This window comes from Erithacus rubecula, assembly GCF_903797595.1.
Source record: "Erithacus rubecula genome assembly, chromosome: 2".
Classification (NCBI taxonomy): domain Eukaryota; kingdom Metazoa; phylum Chordata; class Aves; order Passeriformes; family Muscicapidae; genus Erithacus; species Erithacus rubecula.
In genome coordinates, this window is record NC_136685.1 from 95,754,513 (window position 1) to 95,773,449 (window position 18,937).

The 18,937-nt window shown below is 41.8% G+C and overlaps 1 protein-coding gene across 3 annotated transcripts in view; it reads right to left on the reverse strand.

Moving 5' to 3' along the window:
* Positions 1-650, reverse strand: part of FSHR (follicle stimulating hormone receptor) — a 76,826-nt gene extending 76,176 nt beyond the window's left edge. For all 3 annotated transcript variants that reach the window (XM_079297986.1, XM_079297987.1, XM_079297985.1), the window contains exon 1: positions 474-650. In XM_079297986.1, coding sequence (XP_079154112.1) covers positions 474-622 — 149 coding nt within the window. In that variant the 5' untranslated portion in view covers positions 623-650. The remainder of the gene's footprint in view (positions 1-473) is intronic.
* Positions 651-18,937: the final 18,287 nt, after the last annotated feature.

An 18,937-nucleotide genomic window follows, 5' to 3' on the forward strand; every position in this document is an offset into this window, starting at 1 on the left:
CTTCACATCGTTCACTCCTCTGGCAGAGGAGGATCCCTCTCGGAATGTTTATCAGAGCCTTTTCTGCGATGCCTTTACGATCTCAAAGTGAGAACATTAAGTTGCTTCTTTGCAAACAAGCACAAACCTCTGGAAAGCTCCTGCAGTACAAACAAACACTCACCATCCAGTTGTTTGGGGCAGACAAGTTGCTCTGCACCTTCCAACAACGCTAAAGCAAAGCTGTAAAGAAAACTCAGAGTTTATGCTTCAGAGCATAAGGATGCTCGCTTCAAATGTAGCCTGCCCTTGGCATTATAACGCGCAAAGATCTTTCTCAACAGAGATCGTACAAGGAGCAGGGTCAGAGAAAGAGAGGAGTTTCACGGTGCAATCAGAGGAAGGGCTGTGCCCTGCACACGGCTGGCCTGGAGTCTCCCAAGGGACTGCTGCCACCCCGGCCTGTGGCTGGCCGGGCAGCAGCCGGTACTTACAGCTCGGTGGTGTCGGCAGGGATGTCCCGGGGCACCTGGAGCACCTGGCTCTCCTGGCAGACCACGAGCCTGCCCAGGCAGCGGCAGTGCTGCGGGCATGCCAGGCAGCCCGCCAGCAGCAGCAGCAGGCAGGCGAGGGCTGCAGCCATCTCTGCCCTCACCTCCCGCCCGGCGCCGCTATCGCAGGGCAGGATCCGCCCAAAAACTGGGACAAACCATGCGGATCTCAGGGGATGAGTGCTCAGCGCAGTCTGTAAGGATCAATGACCCCAGATTCCTTATGGCGTTGCAGTGGGACAGAGATGAGCAAGGCTGATTTTTAATGACACAAGTGGTTTGTGTTTCGAGTGGTGTTGAAATCAGGGGCCCAGCTGTACTAACCAGGGCTCTTCTAATATGCTGGGAAAAGGTTTTTTCTTCTCAGCTACACTGTTTTTCATGTTTTGCTTGGTGAGACCAAGGGACAGCAAAGCATTTTTACTTTCTAGGGCCCAGACCCTTTTTATTCCTGAAGAAGAAGCACTCTGTTTATGGAACTATTTATGCACCCATTCATGGATCCAAGGGCTCCTGCTTTTGTATTGCTCCTAGGCGAGATGTTATTATTTTATATAGTCTACTTCATGAGGTAAAAGCTCTTTAGACCTGAAGCCAGGACTAAATAATGCCTTATTTATTTATTTATTTATTTATTTTCCACAACCTATGGTTATTTTTCATGCAGTTGCTGATTAATCTCCTTTTTTTCTTTGGCACCTTTGCTGAAATCCAAACAGAAGAAGACTCCAAAATCCAAATTGTCCCTGTGGACTGTTAAACTAATTTCATCACCTCGAACAGAAATCTCAGAAATATTGCCAAATGACTATTTGTGACACAACAGGAGGAAAACAGCTTCAAGAATATAATCAGAAGACACAGATGTTGAATCTTGTCTTTGAGTCCCTATTTGTTTTGTTTACTTTTTTGATGGAACTAAAATATCTCAGTACAAATGTTAATCCTTGAGGAGGGCGCCCCGTGAACTGTTTGCTGTCACTGAGTCAAGTTGCACTTCTCTACAAGACATCTGAAATAAGCATTTTTACATGAAAGTGGTTTTAGGTTTTTTGTGTGTGTGTTTTTGGGGTTTTTTTAAGTGTTTTGTTAATTTGTTTTTCTTTTAAACTGTAAATAGCTGTTTCAGACATACAGAACTTATAAATCGTGCATTTAAAATAAGTGAGGGAGTCATGGGTGATTCTGCTGAACCTGACTCACATTTAATCCTCCCCATTGATTGGAAGGATTCCTTAATCTTGTTAAAAGCTGCTGTTTGCTTGTTTGTAATGGACTTTTTAATTGTTGGTTGTTTTTTTTTCCTTTCATAATCAAAAAGCATTAACAAATCACAGAATCACAGAATAACTAGGTTGGAAAAGACCTCAGAGATCAAGTTCAACCCCTGCCCTAACCCCTCAGCTAGACTATGGCACCAAGTGCCACATTCAGTCTTTTTTTAAATATATCCAGGCTTGATAACTCCACCACCTCCCCAGGCAAAGTATTCCAATACTTCATTATTATTTCCATGAAAAACTTCTTCCTAATATCCAACCTGTATCTCCCTTGGCACAGCTTGAGGCTGGGTCCTCTGGTTCTGTCAGTCCTGCCTGGAGAAAGAGACCAACCCTCATCTAATTACAAACACCTTTCAGGGAGTTGTAGAGAGTCTTAAGGTCACCCCGAGTCTCCTTTTCTCCAGGCTGAACAACCTCAGCTCCCTCAGTCATTCCTCACAGGGTTTGTGTCCCAAGCCCCTCACCAGCCTTGTTGCCTCCTCTGGAATTGCTCAAGTGTCTCAAGGTCCTTCCTGAACTGAGGGGACAGAACTGGACACAGCACTTGAGGTCTGACTTCACCAGTGCCAAGGGGAAGAATGACCTCCCTGCTCCTGCTGGCCACACTGTTCCTGATCCAGGCCAGGGGCCATTGGCCTTCTTGGCCACCAGGGCACACTGCTGGCTCATGTTCAGTCAGCTGTTCCAGACCCCCAGGGCCCTTTCTGCCTGGGCACTGTCCAGCCACACCATCCCCAGCCTATAGCACTGCAGGGGGTTATTGTGGCCAAAATGCAGGACTTGACACTCCTGGACTTATTAAACCTCACCCTGTTGAACTCTGCCCATCTATCCAGCCTGTCCTGGTCTCTCTGCAGACTCCTCCTACCTTCCAACACACACACTCCCAGCTTAATGTATGCACATTTACTAATGAAGGACTCAATACCCTCATCCATGTCATCAGTAAAAATATTGAACAGGACTGGCCCAGCACAGACCCCTGGCAGACACCACTGGTGAGGGATCCCCAGCTGGATGCAGCACCATTCACCACTCTCTGGGCCCGGCCATCCAGCCAGTTCCTAACCCAGCACAGAGTGCTCCTGTCCAAGCTGTGGGCTGCCAGCTTCTCCAGGAGTGTGCTGTGGGAGACAGTGCCAAAGGCCTTGCTGAAGTCCAAACAGACAACATCCACAGCCCTTCCCACATCCACCTGGTCATAAAAGGAGATCAGGTTGGCCAAACCTGACCTACCCCTCCTAAACCCACACTGGATGGGTCTGATACCCTGGCCATCCTGTAAGTGCTGTGTCATGGCACTCAGTATAAACTGTTCCATAACCTTACCAGGTACTGAGGTCAGGCTAACTGGTCTATAATTGCTAGGATCCTCCTTCCCACCCTTTTTATAAATGGGTATCACAATGGCCAGCTTCCAGTCATCTGGAACCTCACCAGTGAGCCAGGACTGTTGGTCCTGGAGAGCCGCTTTGCAAACTCATCTGCCAGCTCCCCCATCATCCTGGGATGGATCCCATCTAGTCCCATAGATTTATGAATATCCAAGCATCTCAGCAGTTCTCTGACTGCCTTCTCTTCGATAACAAGGGGGCCATTCTGCTCCCTGACACCACCTGCCAATCCAGGAGACCAATTGTCCTGAGGACAAGCCATCTTCCTACTAAAGACTGAGGCAAAGAAGGCATTAAGCACCTCCACCTTCTCCTCATCTGCACTTACTGAGTTCCCTCCCTCATCCAATAAGAACAAAGGTTGGCCTTATCCTTCCTTTTACCAGTAATATACTTGTCGAGACATTTTTTTATTATCCTTTACAGAAATGGCCAGTTTAAGTTCATACTGAGCTTTGGCCTCCCCAGTTTTTTCCTCCATGCCCTAGCAGCCCTCTTAAATGCTTCCTGAGACACCTGACCCTCCTTCCAAAGATGATCCATTCTCTTTTTATTCCTAAGTTCCTTCAAAAACTCGTTGCCCATCCAGGCTAGATGTTTGCTTTGTCAACTCATCTTTCAGCACACAGGGACAGGGACAGTTTCCATCATTCTCACTTTTAAAACAAGCCTCATATTATAGATGTTTCTTAAGGGAACTAATCAATATTTTAAAAATAATTACAAAAATCCTTAACATAAGAGGTGTCCCAATTGTAGCATGTATTTGTTATTTTCCTCCCAGTCATTTAAGCCTACTCAAGATGAGATTTTATATTCACATAGGAAAAAAAAGTAAGGAAAAATCATGACAATCTTTTTCTAACAATGGTAGGCTTATAATGAGTTGTAAGAGTATTCTTTTAGTTTTATGTGTTAAACAGAGTCCATTTTTATAAGTTTCATGAGAATGACAGTGACTGCCAGAAAAAAAGAATTTCTGCAACCTTACTGACTTTTTCCTTATCTTTCTCTCTTCCCTTTTCTTTGAAAGATCTTAAACCTACAAGGTCTTCTGAAATGAGAAAAACCTTCAGTCGCCTTCATTCTCAATGGGTTGAAAACTGCAGAATTGTATTCTATGATCAAACAAATTCCTATTTAGTTAAACTTTTGTTGTAGCCCACTGAATGTTGGAATAATGACACACTTCAGGATTTAAAAATTGCCAGGAAGACAAATAATTTTTGGGGCTTTGTCTTTTCAATACAAAGTCTTTAACTCCTGTAGTCATAGACTAAAAGCAGGCTGAAAAAATCCCCAAAATGTCAAGTTTGAGGAATATAAAGGGCACAAAAATATTTGGATACAGAGGAATTTAAGCTGTATCTCTTCATACTGAAATACATCAGTATAAATGGTCATGTTATACTAATGAAATGGATACTAATATCTATGACATAGTTGAAAAAATGGTAACATTCTCTGAATGTCACAACAATTTTCACTGATATGAAGACATCACAATTTGATTAACTTTGGGTTTTATATATCAAACCACAAAAGCCATTTCAGATTATAGCAATGATTCTTCTATATGTAAAAGTCAGGAGATCAATAATATCACAGGAATTACAAGGCATTTTTCTAATTATTAGTGGAAACCAGAACTATAATAAGTATATTTTATTTTAATGCAACTAGTAAGACAGATATTTTAAAATATCAGGTCAGGCTCACTAGTAAATCATGAACATAATGAACAAAAATTGGAGGGAGGTTGTCACTTATCCATTTTTGTCTGGTGAGGCCTTTTATCAGTACAGTACAAACTGCTCCACTTTCACTTACATCAGTTAAGAATGAGATGACAATTATTAAATAATAATATAAACCCCTTATCCAGACTACAAGTTTCTCTTGTAATACCACGGAGATAAGGCTTTGATGGAAATGTGCAAGTATCATTACATTCAATAAAATCAGGCTAGTATTCTAAACAGAACTGACATTTCATTCATATTGGAACAACACTAAATCAGGACCACACTGAGGATACATGAAGATTCAGAAGGATGTCTGAGTTTTAAACATAGGATACAAGCTCTTAAAGAATAGATTCTGGTGTCTGATAATATTTTGAACTGGGAAACTCTGTCCAGTTTCTGCACATGACTGTCAAATGGCACACAGCCACATCAGCACAGACCCCTGCATGGATTAATCAATCAGCTGGTGATCCTCTCACTCCCAGTTCAGGAGCACACTTATCTCCTCTTGGGAAGAAAATTCTTGCAAAAGAGGGGCAAAAAAACTTTCTGGTATCTTTCTGTGGAATTTGCACTCCTAAGTCATTTCTGAGTTCCAGATTGGAGCTGTGACCATGCCTGAAAACCCACAGGACCTGTTGCAGGGGACCACCATCAGAGCATCATGTGCTAGGAGCAAGGATGCACTGTCATTGAGATTCATGCTGTTGAATGTGTAAATGCAGAAATGATGGTGCTTTCAGATATTTATGAGAGACTTATCTTTGCATCCATTTGCAGAAGAACTATGCTCCAGCTGGCAAATTGGTCTTGAGAGTGTAAACTGTTTTCCTGAGTAAGAAAACAGAAATTTTCCCAAATTGAAGCACTGTAGCAATAGAGATGCAATTAAGTGAATTATGACAGATATTCAAGGATGATGCTACAGATTATGAAATTAGATGGTGTCTGGGACAAACAGTTAATTCAAGGTTATATTGACAACAGGGGATCTTTTTAAAGATGTTATTAAGGGAGTCTGCTTCACAGGACTGGCCTCTAAAGTCAGTACTTGCCTCTAAAATTAGCTCTGGTTGAATTTTGCAAGCACTGAGCCAGAGGAACCAAGGCGATCTGCAGACTCCATCCTCTGAACAAGCAGCATGTCCTGGGCCATGCTGTCACCTGGATTGATGATGTTACAGTGGGAAATAAAATGAGCCATCCCAACTCTCTCTCTTTTGCCTTCAACAAACTTGCTTCAAAGGCACTGCTGAGCCCTTTCACCACAGTGGAGATGTGGCCAGGTCAGCACCTCGATCCAGCTGTTGAATGTGTGGGAGCAGCTCTTTCTCTTAAGGCAGAAAGGTCACCAGGTGCTGGAGTGCATCAGGCTACAGGCAAGCAAGTTCACAGCAGCATCTGCTTGTGTTTCTCTCCTCTGAAACACAGCATGACAGCTAATTAAGTAAATACTGTTTCTACTGATGTTTCCCAGCCTCAGAACAGTGTTTAATTACTGAATGCCTCTTTATCAGTGGTTTTGCTTAACAATAAGCATTGTCTAAAAATGTGTAGGCAAATCAATCACCTGCATGAACAGATGACATAAAAAACATTCAAAAGAGGTTTATCCTTTCAGAGTGGATATTTCTTTCTCTTTTTGATGATTTCCAGCACATAGTTTCTCCCTGTGGCTTTGCAAGCAGCAGTAGCTTCTATTGTCCTGACTGCCATGCTATGAGAAGAAAAAGGTGTTTTCTATCCAGAAATGCTGGCAATGTGAGCTGGAGCAGATCCTAAAAGGAAATTAGAGGAAATTACTAAAAAGGACTTTGACACATTACCTTTTGTGAATGACCAACATAGGTCTTAAAATGGAAGATCAGTGACCTGATAAAAATATAATGTTTTAGGTGCTTTCCAGAAATAGCCATTCTGAGCAGAATATTTTTAGCTTCACCTTTTTCAGCGAATGGGGATTATTCTAAAATACATTTGAATGTACGGACTTTATGTGTGCCCTCGGTGTCGAGAACATAAAATTATAAAGCAGCCTAATAAAAGCAGTGTTAGTGCTCTCTCAATTCCTTTAGCCATCTGCTCTTGTGAAACCTCAACTCCAAAAGGGAGTGAGGCTGAGACAGTAAATCAGCCACCAGAGGGAGTGCACTGACTCGGGAACAGAGCACACACGAGCAAGGGAAAGGATTAGAAATTGCATGAAATTATGCTCATGACGATTTCCTGTGACTGATTCTTGACTTCACAACCTGGCTGTGATGAGTTTCTCTCCTATTAAACTCAACCCCTGCAGAAACCAGAGCTGCACATCACATGGAGCACATCCAATGCAACAATAAGCAGCTGCACTGTGGCTCTTATTCCCCTCCTCCTTGAAGATGAATTATGATCTTGTGTGAACAGTGCTACTTATTTATTTAGCTCAGGAAGGACATTGCCCAGCATGGAAGGGTCTCAGACACTTCTAATGTTTCTGCTGACAGAGTTCACTGCTCTGCAGTGAGGTTGTGCCTGTGCTATGGACTGGGGGAACAGAGGAGTTTTGACTTTCTTTATTTCACTCTGCCCCAATACTTGCATGGCTTTGGTGGCTAACAAGCTCCCACTCAGCTCTTTATCTGTGTGATTTTTCTGAGGCAATCTGAGGATATAAGCACCTCATGTATTTTCAGACCACAGGAGACATATGCAAGAGACAAGAGTGAAGTTAGAGAATAATCTTTGTCACTCCATCTAGTGCTGCTCCTCGGGTTCAGGTCTGTTCATCCCCAGTTGATAATAAAAGACACAGCCCATCTGCTAGGTTTCTGTCACATGTCTGTAGAAGCACAGTTATAGAAGTACTTTTTCTTTGCACTGCCCATGAGTGGGTTTGACTAGACCAAAATAATGCACAGGAGACACCAAAGCCTGCCTAGAATCACACTTTGCATCATATATTCTCCTCTGACGCCTTTCCCAGCCAGCAAAAGGCACCTGAAGGTCGGAGATGTGAGGCAAGAGAAACCTTGCCTGACTGTGGAGTCAAGGAGCCCTGCCCACAGACATCAATAACCACACACTGCTCATGTCAGCACCAGGGGAAACCCATGGAATCCAACAGGGTCAAACACAAAGCTCCAAACCTGAGGAGGACAAACTGCCTGCTGAGATGCAGGCTGGGCACTGCCTGTTCAGGGAGCAGGTCTGCTGGTAAATTGAGAGATGTGATTATTTCCCTTTACTCAGGACTTTTGGACCACGTGGATAGCACTGCATCCATTCTGGGATGCCCAGTAGAAGGCAGACATCATGTAACTGAGGGAGGGCAGGGAGGAACCAAGATGGGCAGGGCAGGAGCACTTGCTCTGTGAGCTGAGGCTGTGAGAACAGGGTTTGTTCAGCCTAGGGAAGGAATGGCCTGTGGGCACCTAAAATAGCTCCCAGTGCCTATGAAGGGATGGCTGTGAGCACATAAAAGCAGTCCCCAGTGCCTACAGGATGGTGATCAACAAGTGGATGTAGGCTCATTGCAGAGGTGAAGGGTGGGAGAGTAAAAACTAACAGACTTGGGTTGAAATAAGTGGCATTCAGAGTGGCTGCAAGGAGATAATTTTTCACCTTGAGGACAGTGAAACAGCAGCACAGGCTGCTAGAGAGGTTGTTCTCTCTCCTTCCATAGAAGCTTAAAAGACCAGACTGAATAAATCCCTGAGCAGCCCAGTTTGACTTCACATTGAGCAGCACGTGGGACATCCCTAGGTCCTGCTTTCACCTGAATTCTTTTGTGGTTCTACTTATGGCTCAGGGAGAAAAAGATCTTGCCAGGGTGTTTAAAATAGAGTCTGACTATTCGTGCTTTTCCTCAAACCTACACTGCCACTTGCTTTTGAGCATGGTTACAAAGGAGAAATGTTTGTCAGCATGAACAAAATAGGCTGGCAATGCTTTCTGTCCACCATTTCAAAGTTCATAAACCTGCCACTCAGGACAGTTTAGTGACAAACCTGAAGTTCTTACTCATTAGAATTCAAGAGGTTATTAATTCTTTCAAGTACAATTTATTATGACATAAAAAGAATTAAAGAAACTTTAATGATGCCTCCACCACATGCCATAATTATAATCTCATAATAAAGAAAGAGAGCTGCCTGGCAGAGCATATATGAGAAGTTTCAAAGATTGAAATATGGAGATATCTGTAAAGAGAAAATTTGCTTAATTCCTTTAACACCTAAAACTGGCCTATAGACAGTACTAACAAGCTGTTGCTTGGCCATTTGGAAACCAAATTTCCTTAAATTCACTCAGGTTGGGTAGCATTTCCAGCATTAAAATACATTAAAGAGGTCTGAAATGGAAATGTCTTTACAATATACCTATCTTCTATTTTTTTTGACCTCATACAGCCTAAGAGAAACCATCTATGCATAAGGAAAGGAAGAACTCAGCTATGATTGATACATGAAAGACATTAAATATCCTTCTGGGAAATTAATTTCATTCTGACACTTAAAAAAAAAAAAAAGAAAAAAGAAAGGGAAGAGTGAAAAATTATAATTTTTTCATTTGTTAAGGCCTCTAAAGAAGATGCAGATGACTAACTAATCCCTACAGCAGATTGAAGAAGAAGGAGGAAAGAAAAAAAGAAGCATTGTGCAATTAGAGTAGGTTATTAATATTGATAGGAGGAGGTTAAAAAATTGGCTCAATTGCTTTGCAGCAGTTAACAGTGTTTTGTATACTTTTTACCTTCATGACGGTAGGCTAAATAAGCTGCCTGAGGGGACAATTAAGAGCCAAAGTGTCACTGAGTCTTCTTTTAGCACTACGCAGTGAGAATGAGTATTGCACATTTGTTTTAAATCATCCTTGATGGTGATCTAAGGTTTTTCCTACTTTTTCTGGAGATTTTACATTAAAAGAAAAAAAAAATGTTATTTTACTTCATTCAGTGGTTGATGTGGGATGTCATTAAAACCTGAATATTGTTCTGATCTCTGGCAGTCATTTTCTTCTTCCACTCTTCCCTGAGTTTCCTGCTGGGACTCTTCAGCTGCTGCTGAGCAATGCTGTTTTCCACAAAAAGATCCACTGGAGTTAACAGGATTATTTATGGAACAAGGTCCTGCCAAACATGGCTAAAAATTTCAGGATCTGCCCCTTAGCATGTAAAATAATGCAAAATGACACATGCACTCAAAAGCAAGCAAATGAGCATTGAAAGGAAAGCTGGGCTTGTCTAAGTTTTTATGCAGCTGTAGCCCTGGAATAAAATGAAAGAGAACAGCTCCAAGTTGCTTCAGAAAGCTCAAATTAGTGCTGTAAGACTGTCCAGTGATATATTCATCCTTGGGATAGCTGTCCTTTGACACTTTTTTTCTGTCAGGAAGCAGGTTATTGCATGGAAGGTGACAAAGAGGAGCCTCTGATCCTTGATCTGCCTGCAATTGCTCTCAATGCAGAGGGAGCAGGTCAGGCACAGCTCTCTGCAAGAGGAGAAGAATAAGGTCCTGACATTGCTCTTAAGGCACAGAATGGAATAGCAGGTAGGATAATGAGATTCTGCAGATGGTGAGAAAGAAGCTTGTCCATCTCTCTGAGGTGCTTTATAGTCGTCATTACCCTGTTATCAAAGGGCTCTGCAGCTCTAACACCCATTTTTGTCCCCACTTCTGTAACAAAGAAAGACCTCCAGTATAATTTCACAGATGATGTCAGGGAAACTAATGGCACATCTACTGCCTGATGGTGGGTAGATGCCCTGGGGTGCAGCCAGAGACCCCAGAGAGGTGCAGATTTGTGCACAAGAATATCCCCCCAGAGATATACCCAAGCTGGGTAGCTGTGCTTTGGGGTGCTGAGCTGCAAACACACACATGGGACTTTTGATCTCCTCCTGGTGCACCTGCAGCCACTTTTGGCATCTTCACAGTGCTTCTCTGCACATCCAGCTGTGGCCTGGCAATGCAGAAGCATCCCTGCTGCCTGCAGGGATTCACTGGCATCCACCATGGGAAGTTGGGGAAGGACAGAGATGCACTGTGGCTCCTCCTCAGATCCCATCAAGGTCTCAAATTTCCCTTTTCTCTGAAACCCCATCTTACCTGACATTTCCATAAAAGTTTACTTGCTCTTCAAAGGATTCAAACAAAGTTTACAAGCCACAGTTGAAGTCCTGACAGATGTATAGCTACCCAAATTGAAATCTGGCCAGTGTTCTGAAGACTCTGACCTGTGTAGGAACAGCAAGTGCTAACAGATTTGTGTTAGCCTGCCCACCCTGACAGATTGCATGTCTTTCACTCAGAAGGGCTCCTGTGGCTGCTAACCACCCTTGTGACAATGCTGGGATATAGTTCACTGTTGGGTTAGAGAAGAAAAGTTTTAGATATTTAAATCTGTTGAATGCTGTAAACTAAAAGCAGAAAGGACATACTCCACCACATATTTCAGTTTTCTTACCTCAATATATTTATTTTTTCTTATCTCCACTACAATTTTCCTTACTCTTTAATTTATATGACATGGTTTAGCATAATATAATTTATCAACAATTGACACATCCTGTTGTATGAGATGAATAAAACAAATATTTTTGGGACTAAGCTGACCACAGTTCAGGCATACCAACCCAAACCAAACTACAGGACTCTTTTACCTGTCATGGCCACCTTCCTTTGGTGCTTTAAAGATGACCACAAAGGTGAAACACAATCTTTTAAACATTGTCAAATGAAGTAATGAGGACCAGACCTTGACTAATTTCTGCTTGCCCAGATAAAGTTCAAAGTGCTTGGAGACCCCAAAGGTCTCAGGTGAACTTTTTATACTGTCTCTCAGAAAGTGATATGATTATATTTTACAAGCCTGTTCTGCATGTGCTCCAAGCTGAACAGAAATCTCATTAGGGCTCATTAGCTCATGCTCAGAGTCAAGCAAAATGTTTCTTCTGGTATAACTCCTGACTGGCCTGGGATGTGGGTAAAGTGATGTGGCCTTTGTTCCCAGAGTAATGTTGGTGTGCCCTGGGAGGCTGCATTGTCACCCTTGGGGATATCAATGTTGTTTGCCTAAATGCAAAGCAAGAGGATATTGTTGTACACCCTCCCAAACCACAGCAGCTCTGGGAAGGGGAAAGAAGGCATCTTGGCCACATGTGCATGCCCTCTTTGGAATGTAGGAAGGCTGAAAATTCCCTTGCAGATTCCCAGCTGAATTATCTGTTTAGCCTGGGCTTGCTGTGCTGCCAATCCTTGGGTGCTTGCTGGCTGCTATGCAGGAGCAAAGGTGTTTGTATGCCCTCAGGATGTGGGGCTACTCTTGGGACAGTTTAACTATCCATCCTTTCCATGCATGGCAGAGTAAACATAAATGTCAGGGAAGATAAATTGCCAAACTCTATTGATATCCACCTAACTTTCAAGGTTTTTTATATTTGTGTTATCTCCCACAGCCACCAAAACCATTTCAGCATCATCATGTAAAAACCATGAAGCAAGCCTGATTCCAACAGTGGATCCATTGAGTAAATGCTGGCATGGTATTTATACCCACTGAAAAGGAGTGTGACAATAAAAGAAATGAAGAAGTGCCAACAGGATACAGCTCACATTACAGAATAAGAAGGGATGTAAATGAGAAGGAGCCAGGCCATACTGTCCTTGACCTCAGCTGTGCCAGAGCACCACTGCTGAAGGTCTGGACTGCAGCAGCCTGGATAAACAGCTTGCCTCTGTATCAGAGCAGCAGCAGAGAGACATCCAAAAGGTCATAAATCTCAGAGAATGGTGGTAGGGATGTGCTGCTGGGCCCAAATATAATCAGCTTTTATGGAGAGCTTTCCATCGCTTGCTCTTAAGGCTTAATTGCAAGACATTATGTGGCCAAACAGAGGATGAAGTAGCAGGTAATAATGATTGCCTGCAGGAACCTCAGGTAGTACAGCACACAAGATGAGGAGCTGTTCTTACCTTGCTTATTACCCAGGAGCTGATTCAAGGAGTAGTTACAGTTGTGCCATTAAGCCACTGGTCACACTCATACATCTCAATTCAAATTCATTATAGGAGTGATTTTACCAAATGCTAGTAGTGACACTGAACTGTCTGAAGAGGATTGAATTTTGAATGAGGAATAAAATTACTTACAAAGACTCTTTTTGGAGAAAAAAAAATAAAAAATTTAGCAGCTGAGTGTTGTTAAGCAATCTTGCCATCCTGGCATCAACACTATGGACACTTTATGCATATAGAATAAAAGAATGAGTAACAGTCAAGGTACACAAATCAAAGTACACAAGTCAAGCCACTATAAAGGTCTATAAAGATTTTGGGGAAACAGAAACCCAGACCAAATATGCCCTTCAGATAGGATATTTATCCAAATCTAAAAATTACATTGGTGACAGAACACCAGAAAGTCATCCAGCTTCTGGGCAGAAAGCTTGCCAGCAGAAGGAAAAGGTTCCCAAGGCTGATCATGGCCAATATTCACACTTGCACATCTTGCCACAATCTCTGTCTTTCGTCACTGGCAGACCACAGCTGTTGTAGGGAGCATTCTCCAATGTGTGTAGGAGAAGGTGACATTTCTGCCATGTATGAAGGTGACAGCACCAAAGTCAAGCAGCTGTAAATAGCTCCTGTTTCATCTCTTTCCTTGTCTTCAACTGATCTGTCAGTGTCATGTGGCACATTTCTGACAGGAGGTCGAGGCAGAAGAGTAAATACTGTTTGATCCTACTTAGTTTTGGGATCCCACGATGAGATTAGAGCTCATTACAAAAAAAAAAAAAAAAAAAATCAAACATTTCTCAGATACTTGACTCTGAATCCACCCCATTCTACAAAAAGCTTGAAACAATCGATCCCACAGTCCCTGTACTTGATTTCTCAGCTCAGCCCTAATGCTGAATCCAGATGCCATTTACAAAAGCAACTGACTATGCCACAGCATGGGGCAGGAGCAGACTCAAAGCAGAGGAAGATCTGGTATTCAGCTTTTCTTCCATTTTTGTTTTTTGAATGCATCTTCCCAGGAAGAGGATGGGGAGAGGATTGTAGAGGAGGATTAGCTCCAGACACATCATTAGAACAGAAGAGGGGCACATGACCACACTGAACCACATCCAGGTAATGGCAAGCTGCCCCTTAGGAAGCTGCTGGCAGTGACTGCTCTGTGCTGAGAGGAATCAGAGAGCCAGTGAGGGCAGATAATACAATTACACTGGTTAACTTCAGCTCCACATGACCAGTAACCTTTGCAAAAATCAATGGCAGTCACCCAGGGGGTGTAAGAGAACACAGATCAAGTAGTTGAGTTATTAATGGCAATTTGCAAGCAGACCAACCACTTAAAATATCCTCCAATCTAAAGAATGGATGCAATATCAATCCTTAAGATAAGGTACCAGGGAGATCTGAGGAATCACTCAGATCTGGGCAAATTAGCAGAAACTATAATAAAGGTTTCATCTACAGAGCATGGAGAACTGCCAGAGCTATGAGAAACTGCTAAGGGAAATCCTGGCTTGCAGATCCTTGCAGAAAAGAGAGATCTATTTGTATTTCCAAAAGGTTTTTGACAAAATTCTTCACCAAAGTCAAATAGCTAAGGGAGAAAAGGAAGAGTTCTGACCATGTTTAAAAAAGAAAAAAAATACCTAGGGTCAAAATGAAGAAGCTGAAAAAACGAGCTGATCTGAAAGAATTTGGTACAAGTCTGCACAATAAGGGTTGGTATGGAATTAAAGGATTGGAATCAACTTTTTTTACTGTCTCTTTCATTCCAAGAGCTATGGGTTGTCAAGTGAAGCCAGGAGAGCTGTTTTTGAACACCGTGGATAGCAGATCTGGGCAATTCCTTGTTGTTGCAGGTTCAAGAGTGACACTGATTCAAGGAAAATTGTATGATTACCTGAAAAAAAAGATGATTTAAGGTTCCAAATGAACAAGCCACAGGACACCTAGGAAATCACCAGAGAGGTATGAAGTGGAAGGCTGAGAGAATATTAGGGGAAGGTATTACATAGGTTTGCCTGCTTTAGATGTCCTTTTATGAGCCCTTCTGGAGACAGAAAACCAAATTCTTGGTTTGAATGTTGCCACCAGCATTAAGACTCCACAATAGCCAGTCCTTGCTTGAAGAGAATTAGTTTTCTGCAGTAGCTGAAGACCTTCTACTGTAATAATAGAAATACTTAATTTATGTTAATCTCCAAAATTTTCTCTTTAGCATTCTCACTGTTTTGTATAGAAGTTATAAAAGTGAAATATATTGGAACTGACAGTTCTGGAAATGGGAGACACTTTCTAGGAGTGAGCTCTTGAGTCATATCTTTACTGCCTCCAGATTCATGTAAGGACAGTGGTACTTTACTAAAAGTTGAAATCATTGCTTGCCAAGCAGATGTTTAATTTTATGAATTTGAATTGTTTTATACATACCAAAAATCACAACTCATGGTTAAACTTGGAGAATATTCTTGGGCTAGGGACTCCCACTGGCAAGGAACAGCTTTTCCTGTTCTGAAGAGATGCAGCAAAGCATTCATTTTTCACTTCTCTTTAAACTAATCTGATTCTGGGCACCTATAGCCAACAGACCTCTGGTCTTTTGTTGCATTGAGTAAACAAAGGAGAAAAGATTTTTCTCTGATCATTGATTTCAAGTTAGCTTGCAGAAGAAGGAAGCAAGAGCACCTGAGCTAAGAGGTAGAACAACTGCAGCCCTGCCTTAAGCATCATTACTAGCAAATTATCACAAGTACAAAAATCAGAGCAAAATTTAGCTGTGAAGCACTTAATTATATGAGTTCCCCACCCTAGGTTCTCTCACAGAAACACAGGACATAGCATGATCTTTTCATGATTTCTTTTTTCAAAGTGGTAGAGAAATTATTTTACAAATTATCTTTGCTTTGGAGGCTTTAAAAATTTCACTGTTCAGTGAAATATTGAGATAAAACACAAGAGGTTTTTTCTTCTCTTGGTCCTAAAATCTGTATGTGATAATGAAAAAGAAAGAGTTGTTTTTAGAAATTTCAGAGTTCTCTGAAAGAAAAAGTCTTGGCAAGCAAAATATTCAGTGGCAAAAGCCTTGATTTAGAACTTCTGATGTATTTTAACTTAACATTCTTTATCCTTTGATAATGATTCCATGAATTTTAGTGGATTTCCAAAATAAAGCATTCATAGCAGCCTGTATGGAAAGATTTTGTGAGCAAGTACATTTCCCTACAGACTTCAGCACTTGCCCAAGTCCTGCTATGTACCCAATGATCATGACATTTGCTGTGCTTAATAGTCAAGCACCATGCTAAACTATGAACTTTTTGCACATTAATATTTACCTTGGGTTTTGGATTTGGTTTGGTTTAGCCTAATTTTTACTTAATCCTTTGAGTCTATGAGACATTTTGTCAATAAAGGATGATGGCATTTTGCACATGTGTACTCCTTGCCCTTGCCTGTCTAACAAACTGCTTTAGCAGAACATTATCTGTCCCCAGCTTCTGGGAAACTCTGTGAAAACAAGTTTCCAGATAAAATACTTCCCTTCTCAAGTATGCTACAACTTCTAGAAGACTCTCTTGAGCTTGAAACATCAAGCTCTTAGGAACAAGGTTGATGTGTTCTCTGAAACCAAAGTACTCAATAATTTTCTGTCTAGTCTATTAATTTTGATGTTTCTCTATTAAAAAAAGAAAAACAAAAAACAAAACACCAAACCAAACACCAAAACACCATCAAACCCCAAACCATAATTAAATCTCTAATAAAATCTGTTATTTTACATTTTTTTTTCTGATTTCTCACTACCATGGATGCTGACAGCCCTCACCAGCTGCAATTCTCATCTCCCAGAGGCTGCAGGATCTGCCTCAGGAGGTACCACACTGATGCATGCACAGCCTCTGGATTTTTCACCTCTCCATCTTCTGCTTTTGGGAAGTGTGGAGCTAAGCAGCACACAAAGGATCAGAGCTCCATGTTGCCAGCTCCATTTTCAGGCACTTTTCTAGCTTTGCATACTCAACATCTTTATCCTTACGTGGTGCCCCTCCCAACCTGCCTCAGAATTCTGTCAGCTTATGCAGTTGCTCTGAATATGAATTGAAACACAGTGTCACAGAATCACATAACAAGAGAATGCGATCAAAAAAAGATGGCATTTGACAGAAAGACAGAAAGAAAAGGAAGGAGGGTGACAAAGAGTTAATGTTTAAGCTCCTCCAAAAATTGCATCATCGGGGTTAGCAGTTTCTAGTGATTTTGGTGATTCTATTTAGCACTGAAAATGCTGTTTGCTGCTTGGCATTTCAGTGCTTACATAATTTATAGTCTATTATTTGATAATGTATTGAAGCAGGTTGTTGTCTTTGGCACCATCAAAGGTGTCTGCTAATTCACTGCTTGACCTTCTCTGCATGCAAGTAAAATGGAAAAGAAGTGGTGCAGGGCACACTGCGGCAGTTCCAAAAACAGCTCGGTGCTCAGACAGTTTGATTTGGCTGAACCTTACCCTCAAACTACAGTTTTATTTGTCTATGCTTGGAAAAAGTAGCAAAGAGGTGGAAAAGGAGTATTTTAAAAGATGGGTGCATTCTGTTCTGTCTGGCTTCTCCAGACAAGTATCATTTTGTACCCAAGGTGGTGAAAATGTCCTGACATTAGGGTGTAACTGGACACATTGTGCTTTCACCTAACCCCATGGCTGTGTAGCCAAAGGTGTCCTCTCCTGAGTGCCCAAAGGTGTTCATCCCTGAGGAGAAGAGGGGATATGCTAATGGCCAGCATACACATGGAAAGAAAGATTCTGCTTGTATATAGGAACATTCATGGAAGTATTTCTGCTTTTGAATGCTGAACACAAGCAGTTTGCATCCAGTTTCCCAAGAGGTTTAAATGCTAGATAAAATGGATCTGCAGAAGTCCTCAAAGTACTGGGAAAACCAGATGGAAATAGCAGTCCTGGAGAAAGCTTTTCTTCATGCATTCCCTGCAATGGGAAGGACAGAACATGTTGCTGGAATGTCATAAATGGAAGAAAGCTCCAAGGCTGTCCTCTGACAGGGGCTCCCCTGCAGTGCCCACCTGCCCAGCAGACCCTGCAGTGACCAACTAGGAGATAATGTCCTTGTGTCACAAAGTCCCAGTTCTTCGAATAAGAAGCAATGATTTTTAGGCATCAGCAAATGCCCATTGACTTCAGTTTGGACTGCAAAGCCAGAGACTTGATGTAGAGATATTAAAAATATATATTAAAAAACTAATACCTACATTACCCTGCTCGTGCAGGCTCACAGAAGGGAGCATATGAAAGTTCACACAAAGTGGCAGAGCTGTCACCTGTCCCTAACAGCCCACACTACACCAGCTGCTCTCCAACTGTCCCAAACCAAAAGCACATTCCAGTATTTCTTTTCAGTTTTTGTTCTGTATCTTATCTTGTTAAAAAGTAAGTAGAGCAATGTACTGGGAGAGGCAAGGAAAATTTAAATAACTTGTTAGTGCCAAAGACATTGAAAGGGTTGATTAATCAGAGATGCCTGGTAGGGGCATAAGATGGAGAAGGCTCCATTGTGGTTGGTTTTTCTTGATGCTCTTTTCCCCAGGCATCACTTTTCCCCTGTGAGCCACTCCTGTGTTGTGGAGAAACAGTTGTGAGCCACAAATACATGTTAGCTGCAATTGATCAAGGACAAAGTGAATAATTTACTTTCTGAAGAAGAGATCATCTATATTGCTACAGACTTTTTAGGAAAGAACTTTTTCCCTGATGTTACAGCCATCCTGTTTCAGCAGCATTTACTTGTGGCAAGAGTGCTGCTTTGTTTCTAAAATGGCACATCCCAGCAGAATTGCCCACCTTTTTTTTTGTTTCAGTGCTTCTGATCTTAAAGCACATGAATTATTCAGAAAGAATTCCATACATCTTCAAAACATTTCTGTTAAATAAAACTGCATACTTAATTCCCCCCACCCTTGATTATCCAC